The sequence below is a fragment of the Vidua chalybeata genome, chromosome 2 (genome assembly GCF_026979565.1).
Source record: "Vidua chalybeata isolate OUT-0048 chromosome 2, bVidCha1 merged haplotype, whole genome shotgun sequence".
NCBI lineage: Eukaryota > Metazoa > Chordata > Aves > Passeriformes > Viduidae > Vidua > Vidua chalybeata.
The window spans coordinates 16,692,717-16,716,515 of record NC_071531.1 but is presented as its reverse complement, the minus strand read 5'-3'; the positions used below and the strand labels follow the sequence as shown (position 1 = coordinate 16,716,515).

The 23,799-nt window shown below is 39.7% G+C and overlaps 1 protein-coding gene across 1 annotated transcript in view; it reads right to left on the bottom strand.

Annotated features, from left to right (window-relative positions):
• Positions 1 to 12,161: 12,161 nt before the first annotated feature.
• The window catches only part of CTPS2 (CTP synthase 2), a 55,620-nt gene continuing 43,982 nt past the window's right edge, over positions 12,162 to 23,799 (bottom strand). Inside the window, exons 17-19 of the mRNA XM_053934938.1 lie at positions 23,629 to 23,773; positions 15,411 to 15,521; positions 12,162 to 13,774 (exon numbers count right to left, since the gene is read on the bottom strand). Of these exons, the coding sequence (XP_053790913.1) occupies positions 15,452 to 15,521; positions 23,629 to 23,773 (215 nt within the window). The 3' untranslated portion in view covers positions 12,162 to 13,774; positions 15,411 to 15,451. The remainder of the gene's footprint in view (positions 13,775 to 15,410; positions 15,522 to 23,628; positions 23,774 to 23,799) is intronic.

Here is a 23,799-nt window from a genome sequence, read left to right as displayed (position 1 = left end):
ACACATTAATTTTAGTAATCCTCTTCTCTTCTAGCATGTGTGCTGACTATTCCTGGCCCACAACAGAAGAGGCAACCAAGCTTTATCCAACCAGGCATCAATGGCATCAATAACCCTGTCACCACTATGCCTAAAGGAATTCTCTCCTAACCCATTTAAGTCTCAGTGAGCTTAGGAATAGTTGTCAGAGCAGACCTTGATGATCTTTCTAATAATCTTTTCAGGCCACCGGAGAAGAAATAAAATTGAACATTTTATTATCTGACTACCTGTGGGTTTGGGCTTGGTTGTTTTTTCATTTCTTATTTAAGAAATCCAGCCTTTTAAGGACTGTCTTCAAAATCTTTCTATTCATTTCCTTGGGTGGGGCCTTCAAAGGGAAATATAACCATGGTCATACATGTCTACAGAAAAGACTGTTGAATCCTTTTTTGTCACTTCTCTGCTGGAGAGGAACACTCCTCCATCCCAGTGAGGAGAACTGATTGGAGTTCTTCATCAGTCCTGTACCAGTGTTATATTGATTAAATATTCACTAGAAGACAATTTAACCTGCTCTGGCTTACTTTACCCTGAGGTGGACAAAAAAAACTCATATTTGCTCCACCTGGGGGAGCAATCACCTCTGAAATCATCACAGGTATTCCAGCAGGAGTGATCTGTCTTCAGCCTCAACTTATGTTGCGTAAATTCTTAGCACAAGTTTGTGTCCCAGAGCATCTCTTTGCTGCCAAAATTTAGTCCTAGTAATAAAAAAAAACCAAACAAAAACAAAAACAAAAACCCAACAAAAACAAACAAACAAACAAAAAAAAAAAAAAAACGAGGAAAACACAACAGGTGATGCTGTATTTCAGTAGTTGTCAAACATTTGGGCTGGAAATGTTGGGCAGCATGTAAACACTGAGAGATTAATGAAGTAATCTCCAGTCTTTATTCAAACTAGGTTTCCCTGTAATATCTACCTGTTATGGGAGAAGGTCAGCTTATTTCCTGTGTCTCCTCTCCTGTGAATCTGAATCCTGAAAATGCATGAAAAAAAACCCAGCAAAAGCAATTCAAATATGAATTAAGTCATGCTTTGTAAAAAAGTGACATAAATTTGCATGGACAAAAAGGCCAGACACAGGGAAAGCATTAGAATGCAGCACACAGACAGGCAACTTTCTTAGTTTTATCTCAATTTAGCTTTAGTGTTCTTAAAAAGCAGGTATCATTGTACAATACTGAATCAGACATGCAGAGCTGTGACTGATGAGAAGCTCAGCCAGGAGTCCAACCTGGCATTCCTGCTATTTTGCTTCATCAGACAGAGCCCCTGATGTGTCTGCTACTTGTCTATAGCAGTCATGAAGACAGGCACTGCCAGTACTGCACCATCTCCCTTCAGCTTCCCTATCTGCATGGTGGGAAAGGAGCCGTGAAATAACAAATATAGATGTAGCAAAGGACTAATCCCATTTCAGACAAGTATAAGGAGAGGGAGAAACCCACTTCCCTCTCTTCATCTCAAATTGCAGCATTTTATAGTGTCAATAGTGCAGTGGTCAAGTCTGGCTGAGAGCCCCTCACAGAAGTTGTTCCATGGCAAAGAAGGGAACTCAGGAGATAAAAGCCCTGGCAGGCATCACACCTGTGATTCTCTTCCCTTGGCAGGCACACCTGGCTTTAGGGAGTGCAAGGGTCACCTTAAGGAAACTACAGCAAGCAGTGTGAATCACTTTTTTCTCTATGCTAGTTTGGTTTAGATTTGCTGCCAATTTTTTTATTTGGAGCATTGTTACAACACTTTGATACAAGAAAATAATCACTGATGGGAGCTAGTAATTATCTGTTGCAGAGATCACAAGAAGAAAAGAAAGAAATGATAAAGCATTGGCTGTGGCATAGCCCATTAACTTGATGCCTTCAAATTCTTCTCAGCTTTCATCTCTTATTTTAGTTACTGCTACTCATCTCTGTGTGGCCTCCTGTGGTTCCTGATCCCTTCCACCCAAAAGGCATATATTAAACCTTAGAACAGTGGCAGGCTTTTTCCCAATGAACAATTGTCCAAAAAAAAAAAAAAAACCAAAAAAATTACCAAAAAATTTACAACTTTTTAAAGTCACTGCATAACCTTACCCTCTGGCATATCTTACTTCCAGCTCCCAAACATCTCCTATTCATGTAAGAATCAAATATGGATTATTTTTGCTTTCATACAATGTGTCTTCCTGGTCTTATTCCAACACACATTTGTTGTCATCCTTGTAGAAATAAAAAATGCAGCTGCTCTTTATAAGAACATGAAGCTTTAGCAGAAAGAAAAAAAAAACCTCATGGGGCTCATATGTCTCTGTTCCCTCTAGTCTCTTCCTTTCATCCTTGGGATGAGAATACAGACAATATGGCTGTTTGAAGGACACTATAACCGTCTCTTTTCCTACCCCAGGTGGCTAAAATGCTCCCCAATTAATGCCATAAGGATTCCTTCCTTGCAGCTGTCTCGATGCACAGATGCTTGACTCTCCATAGGACTGGTTTGCTGGTGACAGGACAGAGCTGTGTGCTCTGTGCCCCAGCCCAGATGAAACAAGAGCAAGGATTTGGATATTTAAGCAGCACATGCTCTCTAACCCTGAGCCCTGTGAATAATGACAAAGTTTAAATGCCAAAGCTCTCATAGCCTCATACTTTTGTCATCATGAGCTATTTCACTGTGATAAATTGTATTAGTGCTTCTGTGTCTCTCATGGCCAAAGCCAGCCTTGATCTAAAGACCCACCAGTTTTGATGACAACTCATGCCCAGATTTTCACAGTGTGCTAAAATCTTTGTAATATCTGGTTCCGTTTATATTGAAGAGGAGATCTGGCCTCTTAATGGGTCTATCATAGTGAGACTAGAGAAAGTCTAATGAAATCCATGCTGGGATATTTCATTATCTTGCAGGCAATAAAACCATCAAAACAAAGCCATTCATTATCTTTCCTATTAGGGAAGAAAACAAGTGATCTATATCATTTAGATTATCTCATTGTCCTCCCTGTTCAAAAATGATAGCAGCATAATGAACATTAAAAAAGGCAATGTATATTATTCACTTGTTTCTTTCCACAGTAAGAAAGCAGTGCCTTAGAAGGAAGAATAAGCTTGAGGGCTCAGCTGCATAAAAATTGCCTATTTTACAGCTCATTGCATTGTTAAGTAACATTATAGTGTAATTTGGCCTTTGGGATATAGTTTTACATAGGGTAGCCTAGCACTTGCAAATTTTTTTAATATTCTTTTCCCCCAAATATGTTACACATAACCAAATTCAATATTTGGATTTTCAAATCTGCACTAAGTGGAAATGACTATAAGCATACATGACAGTAGGCTGCTTCTGGACTCTAATTCAAAATCATAATTTTTTTCTAAAGTGATATATTAAACACTTCAGAATTGCTCATCTCTACTGTCTATCTTTTTAAAACAGATTATAGGGTCTTTATGATAAGAGCTCTGTCACATTGACATGCCATAAGGCTGTGATTGTAGTAAGAGATTTGGGAGGTTAAAAAATACAATTATTATAATAATTTTTGTCCTGTTTTCATAAGAAGAAAATTATTTCTGTGACTGCAGCATTTTTCCCTATCCCTTCCTCAGTCTGTCTGTTCTTACAATTTTTAGGAAATTTTCAAAGTACAACAAAGATCATGGGTGTCAGAAATATTGAATTCCTCCAAATTTCATGGAAATAGGTTAGAAATACCTAGGTAAAAGGCAGTTATTAGTGCCAAAAGACACCAGAGATTTGGGCAACACTGCTACCAAAGCAAGCCTTGGTAGGAGCACTTCTGGCCTGAAGTCACAGGCAACTGCTCTGGGAATCACCCCTCATCTCTGATGGCAATGAGAATGCTTAAAGAGGGCATTTAATGTGCTCCAAAGCACACATTTTCCACAGCTGTCTAGAACACTGGGCTCAAATAAAAATAACACCTGGGCTGCAGAGACCCAGTACAGACACCGTGTTTAATGAAGATTACACTAGAAGTAGACCAAGGCAACTGTGGAGTAGGTTTAGGCAGTGTTTGAATTCAACAAGGCTAGGATTTTACATCTAGGGAATGCCTTTTCACCGTTTCCATGGCATTTTTATTTCAATTAAGCCAAAATGAGATTCTAGTCTCCTTGGCTGAGGGAAATAAACTGAAGCCAAAATATGTTGCTTAGAGGCAGTGACTGAAATCAAATGGAAATTCAGAAGAATGTGTCATTATATTGTCCATTTCTAGATGACTAAAGAAAACAGCATATAAAAGAGCAGAATCATATATTTTACTTTCAGACTGGATTCTCCTACGAATAAATAGCAAAATCCCTAGCTGGTAGTAAGGACAACCAGATTGTGTGAAAGCAAAAATGTTCCAGGTTCCCCCTAACAAGAAATTGCCCTACAAAGAATATGACCAGCACACATCATTCTTTAGAAAGCTCACTTACAATACGACTTTTTAATTTAGTAGAAGAAATTAAAACTAGGAAGCAAATAGTGATATTTCATCTCAGATGGGGAGGGGAAATTCTGGGTTATGTTCTGGAATTCAATTCTTAATAAATGTATGCATTATTAAATAATTATTAAATCAGTCAACTGAAATGGTTGTTCTATAGTAGCACCTCAGTCCTGTGTTACAGATTCACCGTAATATACAAATCTTTAATTGTAAGTTGGCAGTAGAAGGTCCTTTGTGGTAATTTACCTTTAAAGCAATTAAGTTCTTAATGCCACTGTAGCATAAATGTTTCCTACCATTTTTAGCTCAGCTGAAGGGAGAAGGCCAAATGTTGCCTTTGGGCACCTGAAGCTGGAAGTAAGGAATGGGAACAAAACCTCTGCCTTGGATTTCCAGCAGGTGGACTTTGGGCTGTTCAGGACACTGGTTCAGAGTCCCTTGGGAAATAGCCCCTAGGGGTCCATGGAGGCTGGACATACTTTAAATAAGGAAATCTTGATGGCACAGGAGCAGCTCATCCCTATGTGCCAAAAAGTAAGCCAGTGAGGAAAACCAGTCTGGCTAAACAGGAAGCTTTCCCTTGAACTCAGAGGGAAAAAAAAGATAGTTTAAGGTATTTGGAAGAAGGGGCAGGCAATTCAGGAAGAGTACAGGGATGTCGTTAGGTCATGTAGAGAGAGAATTCGAAAGGCAAAAGTGCAGCTAGAACTCAATCTGGCCACTGCTGGGAAAGATAATAAAAAAGTGATTCTATAAATTAACAACAGAGGGAAGGCTAAAGAAAATCTGCATCTTTTGTTAGATGTGGAGGCGAACATTGTAACCAAGGGTGAGAAAAGGACTGAGTTGGAAAGGCTGGAAAATGCCTTCTTTGTCTCAGCCTTCAACAGAAAGACAGGTTATCCTCTGGGCAACTGGCCCTGTGAGCTGGTAGACAAGGTGAGGAGCAGAATAGACACCTGCAATCCAGAGGAAGTAGTCAGTGACTTGCTGTGCCACTTAGATGCTCACAGGTCTATGGGGACAGATGGGATCTGGGGAACTACAGGTCTGTCAGCCTGTCCTCGGTGCTAGGAAAGCTCATGGAGCTGCTCATCTTGAGTGCCATCATGTGGTGCACACAGGTCAACCAGGGGATCAGGCCCAGCCAGCACAGCCAGTCAGCACAGCCAGCATTTAGGAAAGGCAAGTCCTGCTTGACCAACCTGACCTCCTTTTATGACAAGGTGGCCTGCCTGGTGGTGAGGGGAAGGCTGTGGATGTGTCTACCTGGAGCTCAGCAAACCCTTTGCTACATCTCTCACAGATGTTTCTGGAGGAGCTGGCAGCCCGTGCTTTGGATGGGTGGCCTCTGCGCTGGGTTAAGAACTGGCTGATGGCTGGGTGCAGGAGTGGTGGTGAATGGAGAAAAATCTAGCTGGTGGCTGGTCACCAGTGGGGTCCCTCAAAGCTCATTATTAGTCCTATTTAATACCCTTATCAATGATCTAGATGAGGAAATCAAGTGCACCCTCAGCCAGTTTATAGATGACACCAAGCTGTGCAGGAGGGAGCGTTGGCCTGCTGGAGTATAGGAAGGCTCTGCTGAGGGATATGGATTTTTGGGGTGAAGTAGTGTTTTTATTAGATCAAGATATATTACTTGGAAAAACAAACTAAATTTCAAGTACACAAGCTCTCCTTCAGATGACCCAAAAGCTTGTCAAAACACTTCTAAATAAGTATTTTAATTTCATGAGAACAGTTACATCTGCCACCAAGTTTGCTTCTCCTCTAACTTCACAGTCAAAATGCTAATCCATGTGCAAAGCAAAGCAGAGGGTATTAGTTCAGACAGCAGCAGACACTCATTCTTTTATCAAGTTCATATTCCTGAACACTACAGCAAATATTACCAGAATTTTTTAAGCCTGTACAGTAGAAACAAAAATAACATAAATTAGCAGCCTTGTAAATTACGGCTCCTTACTGTTAAAGAACAAAACAAACAGACTGGGTAAGGGTCTTTCATCTTTTTCACACTCACATATTCTTCTCACACAATGAGATGACCAACAGATGTTGAACAAATCATCTTGGAAAAAGCCATTTCAGAGGACTGCCACTGGCACATTTTAATTTTTACCAAGATTTTTACTTTATACAGTCATATTTTAAGCTATGATCTTGGTTGAACTACATTTACAGCACTGCAATATATAAAAAGCACACAAGCATGACCTTTGTGTGATTCCTCTGACCCATCCTAGTAAGCTTTCTGTCAAAAGTCTCAAATAAAACAATCCCAGGAGTTCTTCTACACACTTCACAAATTAACAAGCAATCATGTCTCTGTTCCCCAGCAAAGTCAGAGCTGCATTACCCTGAGTAAAGAGCAGATCATTACAATTATAGTCTCATCCCTAATTCACTTAGCTATGTGAGCAGCAAATCTCCTAGTTCATGCCCCTCAGGAGGTCTGATTCTCTCCTGCTCACACAATATTATGCTGCTATCTAACTTCGTGTAGCCAGGAGAGCTCTGTACCTTCTGTGAATGGGAGAGAAATCTTTGTTGGTCAAAACCTTTCTTTCTTAAAGCTCATGCAAAACTGAAAGGAGATACTCTCAAGAGTGATATCCCTGTAAGTTTGTAAACAAAAGTTTGGCAGTAAGATAACATACACAGAAAAATCTTTAAAAGTTAACCTGCTTCAAACTCAACTATACACTAGCACTGTCCAAACTTTGTAAAAGGTGGCACATTATGCTCCCAAGACTAAACACAGGGGAAGTACATTAGCCAGCCACAAGCCTTAGAAGTCAATGTTTTGACTGTTCAAAATTTTGGATACCTTTTCAATTTCCCAAACCTAGAGACTCAACCACGGCATATTATTAGGCAGGTATGTTAAGCAGAGTTCAAGCTCTTCCAGGCATCGGAACTAAACTGAGAACAGTTTACTTTTATGTGTACAGGCTTCCTTCTATCCCTTTTTGTGAGAAAATAAATTAAAATCCTGGGTAGGACAGATGATGAGTAGCATATCCAGCAGAGGAAAAGATAATAAGCTAGTGCCTGAGGCTAGCACTAGCAGAAGCACAAACTGGAACAGGCTCTTACAAGCCAGCAGGGACAGTAACTGGATGGACGAAGCAATGATGCAGCAACTTCCATCCATAGGAGAGAAAAAAGAGGGGAGGTGCTGTCACTCCTTTCTGTTCATCTGTGCCACCCCAGAGAAAAGGATTCAAAACTTACTTGTCCAAAACCAGAAAGTCTCTTTTTTATGGCACTGGTTTAACAAATGGGAGTCCTGTGCTCTGGCTCCTTTTCCAATTACAGTTTCTGTCTTTTGTTCAGTATCTGTTTAAAATTCATACACAGTCTAAAGACATGGGCTCAGGTGCTCTCCTGTGGAGGCTCTCAGTTCAGCCGAAGAGAGAACAGAGGATTCTCCCAGGCTTCAGGCCTGGGAAACTTAAGAGAGAAAGAATTTAAACAATTATTATCTCTCTTTCTGTTCATGTTGTTTATAGATATGTTCTACCACAATAGTGTGCTATTCATAGTGCACCAATAGTGTGAAAGGTTTTTACTTTGAGACCAATGAGGTCTCACCTTAGCAAGGACGCTACTTCTTAATAATAAACTCTCTTTTTTACCTTCTATGACTTGGAGTCCTTTCATCCCGTCCCTGACTCAACAGCATCACTCTCCCTCCCTCCCTCCCTCCCTCCCTCTCAAGGAACCTCCTGTTGCCTCACCTGCAGAATCATGTCCTTGCTGTTTTTCCAACACAGGACCAGTGGGGATTTTGGCAGATGGCCCTGATATTATGAGAGCCATGAACATTGGGACTGAGAACTGGCTTTAACCGGGAGGAGTGGGCAGCCCCCAGAGGAGAGGGGGCCTGGCTGCTTCTGAAACTCAGGAGGAACCTGGTCATGTCTCCTACGTCCTGGGGGAGTGCCCTGGGAAAGGGATTGTTATTTTTCCAGGGAGGGAGGCACTACATGATAGCTCATGATGACAGATTCTGCTGCTGCTGTGTCTTGTGTGGAGCTGGTCCCAGCAGGGGCAGAGATGTTTACGCAAGCACCCACATGATACACAGGGACAGGTCCCAGGCTGAGCTTCAACAAGAAAGAGTTGCTAAATTCAAGGCTTTGACTAACACAAAAATGGGTTTGAGGCCCAAGAGAAGAATGAATTTTGTATTCTGGGGACGTTCAGGCTGTCCATGGGTGAGACTGTTCAACTGAGCCCCCAAAACCAGGGAGCCAGATACATCTAGCTGATTAGTAACAATGAGTAGATGGTAGTGACTGATTCCCAGTTCAGCACCTACACCTATCAGGAATAGAATCATCTCACCAAACATATGTATCATAGCCATTTGGGCCAGGCTCTTTTTTTAAGGTTCATGCCAAGAAAAAAACAATATCCACAGGTAGTTCATCAGATCTGCTCAGGCCTACTGAAAAGTTCCTGGTTTGTCTGCTGAGGACAAAAGAAGCCTGTGGTGGGTAGCTCACACATAGGTATCAGTATTTAGCAGTGCAGGGGCTTACATAAGCATGTTCCACAAGGCCCAAAGGCCTGTCTGTGATGCTGCATTTTGCAGTGTCCTATCACTCAAGTAGGACAATTACCAAGCTCAAAGAGGACCAGCTCAGGTGACTCCAGGACTCTGCTGCCTGGTTTCTGGTCTTACATGAGAACACATCCCCAGCACCTCAGAGCATGGTGCCTGTGTGGAACCTCGAGGAAGCTTCCAACAATAAAAATAAAAATAAAAATAAAAATAAAAATAAAAATAAAAATAAAAATAAAAATAAAAATAAAAACAAAAAAAAACCCAAAAACCAAACAAACAAAACCCTCACAACAATAACAAAGAGGCTGATAGGAAGGTGAATACAACACCCATAAAGAGGCATTCTGTGGCAGTGTTCTTCCCTGGTTGGGTCCAGAACTGAATTACACCAGGTTTTGGAATGAATCTTCGAATTTTATTTCCTGAAAAGGATCTGAGGTTTGGTGCACAACAGCTGCTGTGAGAAATCAATCACATGTAGTAAGAAAGTTTGCTCCAAATCTGCACTATTTCTCCAAATTGCAAATCTGTACTTAGGCAATAAGGACCATGTTCCAAAGGTAGTACAAGTGATATTCAAACAAAAAGACCTGAGGTCCTATTTTTATTGCTCAGATTGACTCTGTGAAATCAGGGATTATCGAAGCTGCTATTGGATGAGGATAGGTTATGCAGAAGCTCAGAGCAGACTACCCTAACTATTCCTTTAAATATATGGAGTCTTGGATTATGCTTTAATCCAAGACCTGGATTGGTCCTTAAGTTATCCAAACGATGCTACTGTGAGCTTCATTAGCATCTCCCAACTTTTAAGTTTCTTAAATTATTAACTGAGTGTCCAGAGATGTAGAAAAGATAGCTTTACCTTTCCAGGAGCATTCCTGAAACACAGAATGTCATCTACACTTCAGGAAAAACTGGTTTTCTAGGCTCTGATCCAAATTTGTGAGAGCACGTTACCAGGAGTCCAATAAGGCAACCAATTTCTTCAAATGAATTAGGATGATGAAGCAGGGAAAATATTCCATATACAAACAAATCATCAAAGTCTAAAGATTAAAGTACACAATTTTTACAAGATGAAAGACATTTTAATAGACTTTATTCCAGCAGTAGGTCAGCTAGGTCACAACAGGATGTTAAATCCTGCAATCCATGAGGTATTTTAGAGAGCAAGAAACTAGACAGTACTCAAGATGACTTACTTTTATATGAATAAAGAACAATAGAACTGGTCCACTTCTATGTTCCATGAAAAGTTAATTCACATTAAAAAAAAAAAAATTAAAAAAATGTTTACAGCTAAAATCAAGACAATCAACCAGAGGCTGGAAAATCAGCATTTCTGGAATTGTTATTCAGAGGGAATTTTCAACTGAGGCAACACAGACATTTTCTTTGGATATCTAATAGATGCTGATGTAAATATTCTGAGCCATTTTAGGGGAGCCCTACAAATATGAGCCTGCTGCATAGTAGAACATATGCAGACCCTTTTCATGCAGTTATTTTAGATGAGCTCTCAATTCATTTCACCTTGTTAGCACATGCTAGTTACCAATTTAGACACAACTGAATTCCTGAAAAATCTAGACAGTGCCCAATAAAGGGAGAAATATCTGAGATACTAAGTTCATTGTCATCAAAAATACAAAGGCTGCCACCTGAGAAAATGTGAGAAATCCCTGAACAAAGTACCAACCATGTCAACAGTGAGGACAGGGTGAAGTGATAAGAGGAAGAGGTTGTCTGGAAGTTATCTCAGAGCTAACAGCTACCAATTCACTTTGCTAGCAGGGAAAAACTAAGCACAGTATGGGATAAAATGCGGAGGCACAGAGATACACCACAACTCCCATGCAGATGTCCCAGGGAAGAAGCCTCCTTCTACTTGTGTGCAAGGATGAGGTGTTATTCAGTCCTAGGTACAGAAACAACTGTATCATTTGTTTACTTCCCTGTCAAGCTCAGTGAGTGAGTTTCTGCAGCATGCTGGAAGAGGCCACATGTTCTCCCAAGGACAATGTTATTCTGACTGCCCCTTGCTCCACCTCGCTCCCTTTCTCAGCAGATTTTGGTCACCTCACGTATGCAGACAGCAAAGTTGTGGGAAATGAGCTTCAGCCAGTCCCACATAGGTTTCCACAGCCCCTGTTCACTTGTGCTGATCTGGCTTTGCTGCCAGCTCAGAAGTTCTCTAGGCTGTAATCACCCTCCCTACTTTCATTGATACACACAGAGTCTGGGGAGAAACTTTCATTTGCATTGCCATGGCAGCAGTAACACAGCTCTCTTCTTACACTTGACTCTCCCTTATCATCCTCCACATCATTTTGGGCAGCAAGACCCTGCCTTTACAATTGTTGACAATCAGTCTTTTCTTTCCTGAAAACTTCCTTTAGCTTTGGGCTGCAATTCCTGCTTACACAGGTTCTTGCAGAGAACTCAACCTCTGCTTTTAAGGTATTGCTCAAAACTTCCAGTGTCTTCCTGGAAAGCCAGGGCTTAGATGCCTCAACAGGATTTCCAGAGAAGTATGCCAGAGTCCCATGAATCTCAGGTCACAGTAAGCCTTTTTTAATACTACTCTGAATCAACACTCACCCTCTGTCTCATATAAATATGGCTTCAGAAAAACAGCAACCTAATGCAGCATCACGAGAACTCCCTGATGAGGAATAGTCTGTTTGGTCAAGCAAATCCTCCTCCTTAGATGCAAGCTCTGCAAGCATGACACACTAGCACAAGAAGGTTATGTCTCCAAGCAGTTAAATAAGGGGAAGCAACCTCAGCTTCGGGATAGTACACATTGAGTACGTTAGGCAGGTGCTAAAGGAGCTCACCTGTAAAGCTGACAGTGAAACAGGAACCCGCGCTGCTGAGATGCAATACTGGACTGGAGACACTAAGTAAGATAAAGCTCTGTCCACTGAATCAGCCAAATGCAATACCTACCCTGCAGTCCCATCCAAACTTGGATGCTGCTCCCCTTCTTTACAAACAAGTGCAGCTTCATGATTAAATGATAAATTCTTTCTTTAACACCACAGTTCACAATTGGCACCATGACTTTTTAGCAGGAACTCAAACACTTCCAAATAATACAATTTATTGAAATGTTTTCAAAATACATTTGCACATTACAGACAATCTTAGGAAATTCTTCACTTTTCATAAAGCAGTGGCCAGTGTCTCTCATCGGGGAAGACATACAGTGGCACCAATTTTGCTGTCAGTATTTCTAAGGCACATATTCACAAACTACTTTAGGAAAGTGTGGCCATAAAAATACATTTTATGTTGCATTACCATTAAAGCTTCTTTTAGTGAAAAGACAAATTTGCTGTGTAACCTGAGATTTTCTAGAGCAATGCACAGCTCTCAAACTTTTTGTTTTACAAAGCTGCAATAAGGAACATGGTGCTTCTTATTTTTGTGTGGATATTGACTTTTGATGAATTAAAGAAGACACTTTACCCAAAACCAAAATGAAACCCAACTCTCAAAATTCAGAACTTTTCTTTATAAGAAAGTGTGCCCTAAGCATTTGGAGCCCCTCAGTTATATAGCTCAGGTTCACCTTCTGTGACAGGTTTGGTGATGCCCCAATGCTAATGGGTCCTTACACCGCTTACACCTTAATGCTGCCTTACCCAGAGAGCACCTCTCACCTTCCTCTTCTTACTCAGTGGTTCAGGCTCCAGCCCTGGCTTTGCAGGGCTGCCTGAGTTGTGATGCAGTGGAACAACTTGTGATTTCTAACTTAAAACACAGCATTCCATTCTATTCGGGAATAAGTGCCATGATGATGGAGTGGTCACAGGACGCAGGGAAACAAAGGTGAACCTTACTTAATTTGCTTCACACTTATTTACTGCAACTAACTGAGTGTGGCACATCTGGAGCCCAGATAACACCCCAGGTGTTTTTCTACTGGTTTTTCTACACTGGTTTTTCTACAACTTTCACAAAAGTGTTAAAACTGGAGTTTAATATATGAACGTATTTACTTTCTCTCTTACAAAATACAAATATGAAACCACCTTCTAATATCACTTCTGTAATTTTGTAGGTTAGAATTATGTTCAGGATTATCAGTCTTCCAGAAGAAATACAGCAAATGAATTTATGTGAAATCAAATTGCTTATAAAAGCAAAGTGAAAAAACTTGTATCCAACATTAATTACTATAATTACATAAAGCTGAGATACAGCAACAGTTTTTCATTTGTACATATTGAACAGCAAAAAAATTAATAAAAATATATATACAAGCTTAATAGGAAAAAAACCCGAAATGGTTTTCTACTGCTCAAGAGAAAGACAATTTTCTCTTAAATGCTTTAGTGCATTCCCTGCCTCATTCCCAAGAACTAATACGTTTTTTTCTTCCTGTTCCAAGGCAAACTGAAACCAGTCAAATCTTCCTTCAAATCAAGAAAGCTGTGAACTAGTGAATTGATACATATTCACCTGAGATCACTCTAAAATATACAACAAAATAATAATGATTAACAGCTAAGGTGCAGAATCGTTTGGTAACTTTTGAAACAGCATTTACACAGAACGATTTTTGCTAAAGAACAGTAAAACTGTCATCTGTAATGAGAATTATTGAACATAGCAGAGGAAGAAACAGTATGAGAACTGCAAGCAGCTTACTCTTCTACTTTCTTCTATTCAATATTGTCCTGTTCCCAAGTTTCTGTAACATAAAAAGAGGGAAAGAAGAATAAATGTAAAAATATCAATTATTAAAAAATTTCATCATTAACTCAGTTTATTTCATGCTTATGTAATTTTCACTCAAATTTGTTGACTCATTTCAAAGTAATCCTATCTAAATTTTATGAATAGATGCATTTTATCTAAATTGAAACCACAAAGCCAAATATAATCTACACGTGTATCCAACTCTGATTAACAGGTAGAATTAACCATGAGATAAAAAAAAAAAGCCAATGCTTTTCTCATTCTTTGATATCTGGATTTAGTTATTTAATTTTTTCTAGAGTAATTCTGTTGAATAACAATTGTTATCCACTTGTGACATGTTCAAACAAAATCAGCTTGGCTACTGATAACCACTTCAAAGCATCACAAAAGTGCATTCATCCAAGCACTGAACAAGTCATGCTGCAACTGTAAACAGAGAACTACCATTCATAAATTCCACTGAGGAAAGCAAGGGCTTTTCCCTTGTGTTGGTCTCAAGAAACAGCAACATTGTTATGTTTGGAGGTGGGAAAGATCCAGGCAAGAGTGAAAAGGAATATCTTGTCTACTTATTTTTTGGTTATTTTAAAGCATCAGTACTGTACATGTACATGTACCAGGTCACTACATCTCTTAACATTCTGTTCTTTGCTCTCGTGATTTGGGGATGGATCATTATCTTTAACATGTAATACAGGAGAGCAAAAAAGAATTCAGTTGAAAATCACAGAAGAAACCCATGCATCTAAGGACTGAACTCCAATTTCTAGTATCTTATGCCACTACTTGGATCAGGAGACCATCAGGCAGAAATGCTGGTTTTATGTAGCCTTAATTGTCTGCTTGGCACAGCTGCTTAGTGTCAACACCACGTGAGACACAGTCAAAAGGGAAGGTTATGCCCTCCTTACAGAAGTGCTCAGAAATAACGAGAAGCTGAATGAGAGTGTCATACCAGCCCCAGCTCTGATGAATCTGCATAGGAAAAATAAAGTAGGACCAAGTTTCAAGCCCAGATCCTGCAGAGATCAGGTGTCTCACAGGAAATACAACTTCCAAACTAAAAGGAAATCTATTACTACCATGTTTACAGGTGAATAAACAACCAATCCAACATCACTCTGGCAAAGCCTATGGCAAACAAAGCTATAATTTTATAAAACCTCTTTGTATCTCTGTCACTGTGCAGATCAAATACAAGTATTTATGTTGGGATGTCTTAGTGATATCAATGCATCAGATGCAATTACAGGTGAATATTAAGACAAAATAAAAAGTAATGTCTACGCAATGTAGTTGAAGTTATTCCAAATTGTAAACCGAAGATATAAAAAAATAAAGTATAATTTTAAAAATTTTTTTTAACATATCTTCAAACACTGACACAACTCGGTTTTGTACAGCATCCTACATAAAAGATGTACCCAAAATACTTATCAGACTTTAACATTTCAATTTCAGAGTTAAGCAGCAGAAGAGGAAAACAATTAAATGCTACACACAAGAAAGACATAAGATCTCAGATGGGACTTGAAACAAATGCGAAAATTAAGTTAACTGTCTCTCCTATTTTAAGTCTAGAATAAATCAGAGTCATAAAGCAGTATCAAAACATTTCAGTTTACCTCAATAGCATCATCCATTTCTGTGCTCTCATATAATCATTTCAGCTTGTGTCAGAATAAGGAAACTCTTTTTCTGGAGAGCTGTCATCACTTAGGTCACTGTAGCTGTCACTGTTGGAACCAATAAGAATTCAGAAAGATCTAAACCAAGTATTTTATTTCAAGCCCTCCAACCCATGATGCATATGATCAACACTTTCCTCAAATGTAACCCATTTCTAGAAAACTTCTTTAGGCTCAAGCTAAAAACATGGTATTTTAGAAACCTTCTTCTAAAGGAATGGGCTGAAGTTTGGAGTTTAAGACCTGGTGTGAAATAATGCTCTACCTGTTAAATAGTATATTTGATTTCTTTTTGTTTTTCTCCTGTACATTCATTCTGCATTTTGCTGGTGCTGCATGTCTATGATCATGGTTAACAAGATAGATAATAGCAGGTATTCAGAGCTAAAATAAAAGGAATTTCTCCCTTATGGTAAAGAAAATCATTGATTTAACAAAGAAAAAAAAAGTTAAGACAACTTTATTAGATCACAATTTTACATTTAAATTACAGTTCTTGCTCTTTTAGTTAGAACACAAATAATTTTCATTGCACTAAGCAATATCCTGACAGTTTTCCTAGAGGTTTTATCCCCTTTTGTTGTGTCCTGAGAGATGCAGACTGGTTTTCAGAGACCCAACTGCCATGCAAGTGATTGTTTTTTAAGTGATAAGAACAAGGAAACAGTGAGGAACAGGAATCACCACGGTGACTGAGAGAAAGAAGTGCCCACAAACCAGATTTTCAGTCAGTGTGATGTCTATTGGGTCTCCAAGTTTATCTTAAATTTAAGTATGCTTCAGAAGTGCCTCCAGCCACAACTCCTCCCTACTACACTTCACTTCTACAGTCTGTTTTCCAGATATTTTAATTTCCCCAGATGAGAAGCCAGCAAAGGCAATCCAGGGAACAGGTAAGTACATTTGAGCAGCAGTAATTCTGCTCAGTCCTGTGACCCTTCAGAGCACAGGCCATGTTTAGCACAGTGCAGTGGGGATCTCAGACTTCATTTGTGTGGGAACATCATGACAGCCTTGGCTGCCAACTCTATGCCAGGCACTGACTGCACAGCTGTCTTGTCACATCTCCCCTTCACCACACACCCCTTCATCCTCCGGACAACAGGACCGGAGTCACGTCGTGTGCATGATCTCCTACTGAGACATCAAGCACATGGCCCACCCAGACAGAGCCTTATCAGTGACTGCTGGCTGGGTACTGCTCCAAGGGAGCCCCGCAGCCCCGCAGCTGGAGATCTTTGATGAGACTGCACTGTGGAACAGGGAACAAACTGCACTCAGCTACTCTGCTGCTTGGTACTGAGCACTGCTTTGTAGCCTGAATTTCACCCTCTCTTCTTTGAGGGAAAAGGAAAACTGAAGAAAGAATAAGAAAAAAAAGCAGACACTTAAACAGAGTGGGACAGGAGGAATGGCACCAACAGTCACCTCATTTAATTTCTACCTCTGTTAGGAAAATTTCCCACAGTTACAACGAGTCACTGTACCAAATTAGCACAGATATTCTGGCTGTCCTAACATTACGACTTTGTCTACAGCATTCTGCCCTTTTCTGCATGACACACACACTGCTGATGTGGTTCTTATAAAGGGTGTGTCACACCAGACTAGTGCTCCATTTGATCATTTCATCAGCTGGTCATCAATTACACAGTTCAAGTGAGGAAAGTGCTGTTAACAGTATGATCAAGCATGCCAGATGCACACAGACAAACACAACATCACCAACGTTGTACTTACTTTTTTCTGAAAGTACCCATGGAAACATGGAACAAAAATTCAGTATTATTAAAACAGTTTTGCATTTTCACATCACAGCAAAATAGCAAATACTGTCCACAGATCAGAGAGTAAAACTGATTGTAGAGAACTGCACAATCTTATGACAGTCATGATTTAAGTCCAAAGTCTTCAGAGAACATTTTTTTTAATTAGCTCTGCTGCCCAGTGGCAATCCCAGCCCAAAAACATGCCAGAGTTCTATAAACAACACAGTATGGGAGTCAAATGCTTAAGTAGAAGCTCACCAACCAATGGGGTGAGTGGACAACTGCCCAGCTTCATCTCTTGGAGGCAGTCAGGTGCTGATCCCCACCCAGCACTCTCCTCATAGGTCCTTCCCCACTCAGTGACATAGTCTTCAGAGGGATTTGCCCACAGAAGTAGTCACACAGCCTGGATGCTTCTGTGATTTCACTGACTTACCACCCAAACTTCTTAAGCCTGTTTTCAGTTTGCTGAAGCTGAGGCTCACTTGGCCACTAGTGCAGAGGCTAAAACACTTAACTCAGCTAATGACGACTTTGTTCCTGTTCCCATGCTGCCCAATTTCAGTACAAGATTTGACACCAAATCCCAGAGAAGGGCTGTCATCATCACATTCTTGATTTCTGCAGGAGCACCTCACAGTCTTGCCCACTTTAGGGCTGCTCTATGGGGTGTAAGTCAGTTTTACGTCTCACAAGCAGGCCACAGGGCAAGAAAGGTAGGGGAAATACCCAGGTAAGGATCAGCCCTTGAGTTTCAGACTCAGGTAGTTGTCAGTCTCAGTTTCAGCTGCTTGATTTGTCTAAGCACACCCAGAACCTGTGGCATCATCTTAAAAATAACAACTTGGGCCCCAAGGAAACTTGAACTTCAAAAGTTAGGCTGCCAGCAGACTTGAAAGCAAACAGGGACTCGTGAAACTTGGCATATCTACACCTGTGTGTTACAGCTTCAAACCAGCACTGGTGTCAGATTTCTAAGATTTACTCTGATGTCAAACATATTAGTATCATGTGTAATCTGAAGGAAAGCCGTAGGTGGCATTAACCAGAAGCAAGCCAACTTTTCTCTTTGGAATAAATGTGTACTTTGTTCCAAATTACAATGGGTTGTACACAGATAATAAACACAAAACCCAAATGGATGCTTCGTCCGCACAGTTGGTAATATTAAGTAACCTCACTTAAATCTGCTGGTTGTGAAAGTGGTGGTAATGAGAAATCAAATAAGCCCAGGTTTCCTTAATGAAATCCTTTTTCACACTGAGCCAACCACTGAAAAAATACACTTACATTTGCTTCAGCAAGTTTTCTCTTAGTTTGTGTTCAAATTAATTAGTATTATCTTGGGCAGGAGCCTGACACTCACTTCATCTTATTTGTAACAATTCTTACAACAGTGGACTCCAACAAAAAGGAGCTACTGAGCATATCTGAGGCCACCAGTTCTAAGACCTAACCCCAACAGGTTTTTTTTTGTTTATTTGTTTTTGTGGGACCTTAAGTATTAAATGGTGGCCAAGGAAGAAAACAGTAACAAAACTCAATGCAGTGTCACTGCATCTAGTTAGTCACTGTAGTCGTTATAATGAAGAATTTTGGTCACTTTGCTCCTGTAAAAGTACTCTGTGAACTTTCTGTTTTTTCACTTGGAAAATCCAGATCAATATTCTTTAGAAACAAAGTATTTGGCAGTATCAGGGAAGCTTTTCTTTCATTCATTTTTAATGTACAATTGACAAAAAACGCCTTTTCCAGAAACATAAGGTATTAAAACAATTACTACAGTAATGCTATGCCCTGCAAAGAGCCAAGCTAAGTGCATTTCTTCCTCAGTGTAAATTAAAGATACATGAAGTACAGATAAATTTAGTACAGGTTGTTTAAGTTGTTTATTTTTTGAGGACTCAGCAAAATTACATTTACAGATTATTATCATTTATTTCCCCCCCCCAAAGCTGAATTATTAAAATTATGTCATCAAAACATTATTTTGAATAAATGCATATTTGATTGTGCAATGGTCATAATTGCAGTCACCCATATTCTTGGTATATATTTTTATGATCATTATATGGTCATAAAAATCATAGATATCATTTACGGTCATAAAAATTTTATCTCTCATTTAAAATTATGGTTATCATGATACAACCCTATGCTTCCATAAAACATCATTTCATTTGGGAATCCCTCAGCACAAACCCAAAATTCCCCAGTTTTGACCTGCAAACCACCTGCCCTCACATAACTGGACCTAGGATAATATCTTCAACTGGGACAGGCACGTGCAGCTCCCTACAATCACTGGAGAGAAACAGGCTCTGGCAGTGTGTAATGCATAACTGACCCACAGAACAATTATAATGAGTTATTTGGCTCCCTAAAGTGCATTATCACTTAACGACTACAGAAAAAGACTTGAGGTCACTAGCTCAGAAGGGTTTGTACTGTAAACATCCAACATTTAAATGACAAAGTTAACTGACATAACTAGCCATTACTAAGTGCCAGTATGGTTAAGAAAGGATTTCCTTTAAAGCTTTTCTGTAGTTTTCTCTAAGAGCTCTCAGGATAACAGGGCCTTTGCTGTCCCAGCCATCCCCACCTGGGACCTGTACCACTGGAAGGTCACTGGAGCCAGAGCACTTGCCTTCCGTGGTGACTGTGGTACTGAGTGAGGACACCATCCCCACCAGGACAGCTCCCACCCCTGGCTCCTGGAGTGTCATCTTTCATGGAGCAGCCCCTCTCTTGCTGCTCTCCTGGCAATCTTCAAATCACAATTCCATCAAATCACATGTCTGGATTTGGTCAATGGCAGAAGCATGATGCTGTGCCAAATGTGTTCTCGACTGGGGACAACATACAGGGGACATCAGGCACCAGAACTTGTCACACAGGCTGTTTTCTCTTCTCTTCATGGGTGCTTTCCTCCACAGCTGATCTGAGAGATAGCTGGACCATGCTCATGCAGTAATCACCATATGGGCAAATTTCCTGAGTTTTTTTGTGTTTTATTTAATGCACCATTCCTTCTGTTCTCTGAACACAGCTCATATGTCATCTTTCATTAAAATTTTTCCCAGAACTCAAAAGAGTACTCTGTGACTAGATGGTATTGGATTGGTGCTTCACATCAGCATATTCACTAATGCTTTGCAAAGTTTCTTTTTGGCAGTAGTCAGTGTTGCCTACACTTAGTCACCTAGGAACACCTCTCATTTCCCACATTTCATCCCTTGTACTGGATATTTGTATTAAAATTATTTATCTTCTTATCCTTCTTCTTATCCTCTTCCTCCAAAGGTGTCATTATATTCAGCAGAGATTACTAAATTCTCTACATATTTTTTTGTTACTTCAGTGTTCTGAATAGCGCTTTCAGCTCTTATTCAAATGACATTATTTGCAAATATAATTAATGCATTCAGGCTTAATTTTGCAGGCCATTAATAAAGGTGCTGGTTGTAGACAAAGAAGAAATAAAGCCTGCTGATGCTAAACTGGATAAGGGGAAAAAAACAAACCAAAACAAAACAAGCAACATGGCTTTATTGTACACCAGTGGTTTTGCAACCCATATTATACTGTTCCCCAAGACAGGTCAGTTTTTATTATTTTTTTCAAATGAAACTACATTAAGTCTCAGTAAAAGCCAACAACATTAAATATGAAGTTTCCCTCTTCATCCACTAATTTCCTATTAAAACCCTTTGTTTTCTTTTTTAAAGCAGCATATTTGTGGGTATTGTACACTTTGAGTCTCATGTAGCTTTGGTTTTCTTTGTCCTTGAAAATGAAAATGTAAACTGGCAGCCTCCCACCACATTCTTCACTTCTGTGTGAAATGGTGACTTCAGTATTTCCATGGAAAGGCTTGGAAAAGGTCATGATCTAAAACCATTCACAAGGAAATAAAGTGCCTGGCTTTGATGGTTGGGCACTCGTGCCATAAAGCACAAGAAGCTGAAACCACAAAGGCAACTTGGGTGCCCAATTAGTACTTCACGTAAATAAGTAACAATTAATCATTGAGTTACTCTGATCTTTTGGTCAGTTCTTGACTGTCCCTTGGTGTATACACTGACGTTTCTAGGAACTAAATTCCTCCCAGAGGATGCATTCCAGTCTCAAATTAGGTATGCTCATGCCTATGTGGGCCTATGTCTGTACCAGACTAAGCCTCACAAAAATTTAAGAGACAGTTTATTCACTTTCATTTATTTAGGGCACTCTCCCAGAAGTTGTAATGCATCCTTGAAGTTATTAGTAGCTTTGCTTATGAGCTAGGGCTTCTGTCCAGGTGTCAAATATTCTAAAATTGCACCCTAATTATGGAGCTATTAAATGTTCTGGAGTAATAGTTTCCTGTTAAGACTCTCATGCTGAAATACATATTTCCTTTTGTCTCAGGACTTCTCATTCACTCTCTTCTTAGTGTTTATGGTAGCCTTGCATTGGTAATCTGCTCGGCTTGCTGGTCTCCACAAATCCTCTCACAGCTTACTTGGCTCCAGCCCACAGCACGACTAAAACTCACGTGGGTGGTGCTGGATGAGGTGTGCAGAAAATCCTCTCCTCAGATTTCTTTTAGCCTTGCTTGGACATGCCTTAGCTTCACAACTCAATGAAATCACCAGCATTCTGGGGTTTAAAGGTTTACACTGGAAAGCTTTCCACCCAGCAGGTGGGTATGTTAATATGAGTGTGTGTGCTGTAACTAACACTGCAATTCCCTCCTAAACATTCTTCTGCACAACATCTTCCTCTTTTAGCCTCAAAATGCCTTCCTATTCCAGTGACCTTTCTCAAGACACAGGGGTATTGCTTGATTGTTGTGTAACTAGGTAAAGAGCAAAATCTGTGATTTTATAGATTAAGTTTTGGAGTGTGGATTTTTGTCTTCGCTAGATGTTTGAGATTTGGTAGGAGTTTATTATATGAACATGAAGAAAAAGACTTGGGCATACATTTTGAATGATTAATTCAAGTAAATCTTAGTGGGGTAGGTCAGGGTTAGATAGAATAGTTGTTATAACGCTAAGGGATGTAAATTAGCAGGACACATACAGATCACTCATTAAAAACAGTAATTTTTCTTTATCTCAGAGAAATAAATAGGGTTATGGGGCCTGTTAAGTGAGATGAAGTGTGAGTCAGAGTGCCCACCAAGAGGGTAAGGCTGAAATCACTGTGATAGAAGTCTCTGCCTTGCCAAGCACCACAAAAAATTGATCTGTGTATTGCACCAGCACACCTTTTAAAAGGCAGCTAACATTATGACTGCTTCTAACAGTAACAGGCTAAGGTAACAGGAGTGTTTCAATCAAGCTGTGGTCTGCAGATCAGAAATTCATTCTCTTGAATGCACAACTGCACAACTGGGCAGAGTGAATAAAAACTGATACCCATAAAGGACTAGGGAACCAGAACAGATTGGTCTGGTCTGGCTTGGCTGTTTACTACTCAAACTTGAATAAATTTCTATTTCTCTCTTAACGAACAGACTTTATTTTAATAGAATACAAGACTCAGGGGAAAAAAAAAAAAAAAAAAGCCCAACCCACAGAATTAATAATTTTGGAGTCTTGTTTAGAGGAAAAGCTAACATTCCAGAGTTAGATCTGCTCAATGTTATTATTCAGTCATTTTATGATTTTTTTTTTTTTTGTTACTGTGCCCAAGGCTTCTCTCTGATTTCTTTACTATTGCTATTATATTGAAATTTTATCTGTTATTAATATCGTTGAAATAAACAAAAATTAGTTAATTCTGGCTAAAAAAACATTGGTACATTCAATAAACAAAAGCCTCTGTGTCCAAGAGACCAAGGACAGTTTTGGCTGAACCATCCCGTTCTGACCTAGATCCAAATCCTTCTGTAAGTCTAAAGGTATCCCAACTGTTTTATTTCAGGCCTGTCTCTGAAAGATAGTATTTATTATTTAGCTACTGTAAAATAAAAATCAGTGTTTCTTTGTTGTTGTTGTTGTTATCATCATTCAAGTACAACTAGGTAGGAATTTCACTTCATTGCTTGATCCTCTGGCAAATCTCTTTCCCTACGAAGCTACTGTCAATGGAAGTTAACACATGAGGCTGCTATCTTCATTTGAATTTATTAATGGTTTTTGACTTTTTTTTCTGATTGTAATGTGGGGCTCTGGCTTTAGCCCTAATAGCCTGTGAAAAGGAAGAAGTGAGGAACTGTGCTTCCTGCTTATAGGCTATTTTTACACCCAGATATATGACAGGCCCACACAGTCACAAGTAAATCAGTACTTGAAGAACTCCTTTTCCTCTTCTGGGCTTCTGAACTGAAGGATGGGATAGTCCCTCTGAAAATGTGACCGTCAAACTGCAGGCAAGCAACAAAGAAAGATTACCTTGGAGACAATTTACATCCACGCTGCAGGTAAGCATTCAGTGTCCCAGTTGCTGCTAGCAACAGTCCAAGGTATGGAGGTGAAGGTTTCATAGGTCTTGAGGAAAATTCTGGGTGGAACTGAACTCCCACAAAATATGGGTGATCTGCAAGATAGACATCAAAGAAAATT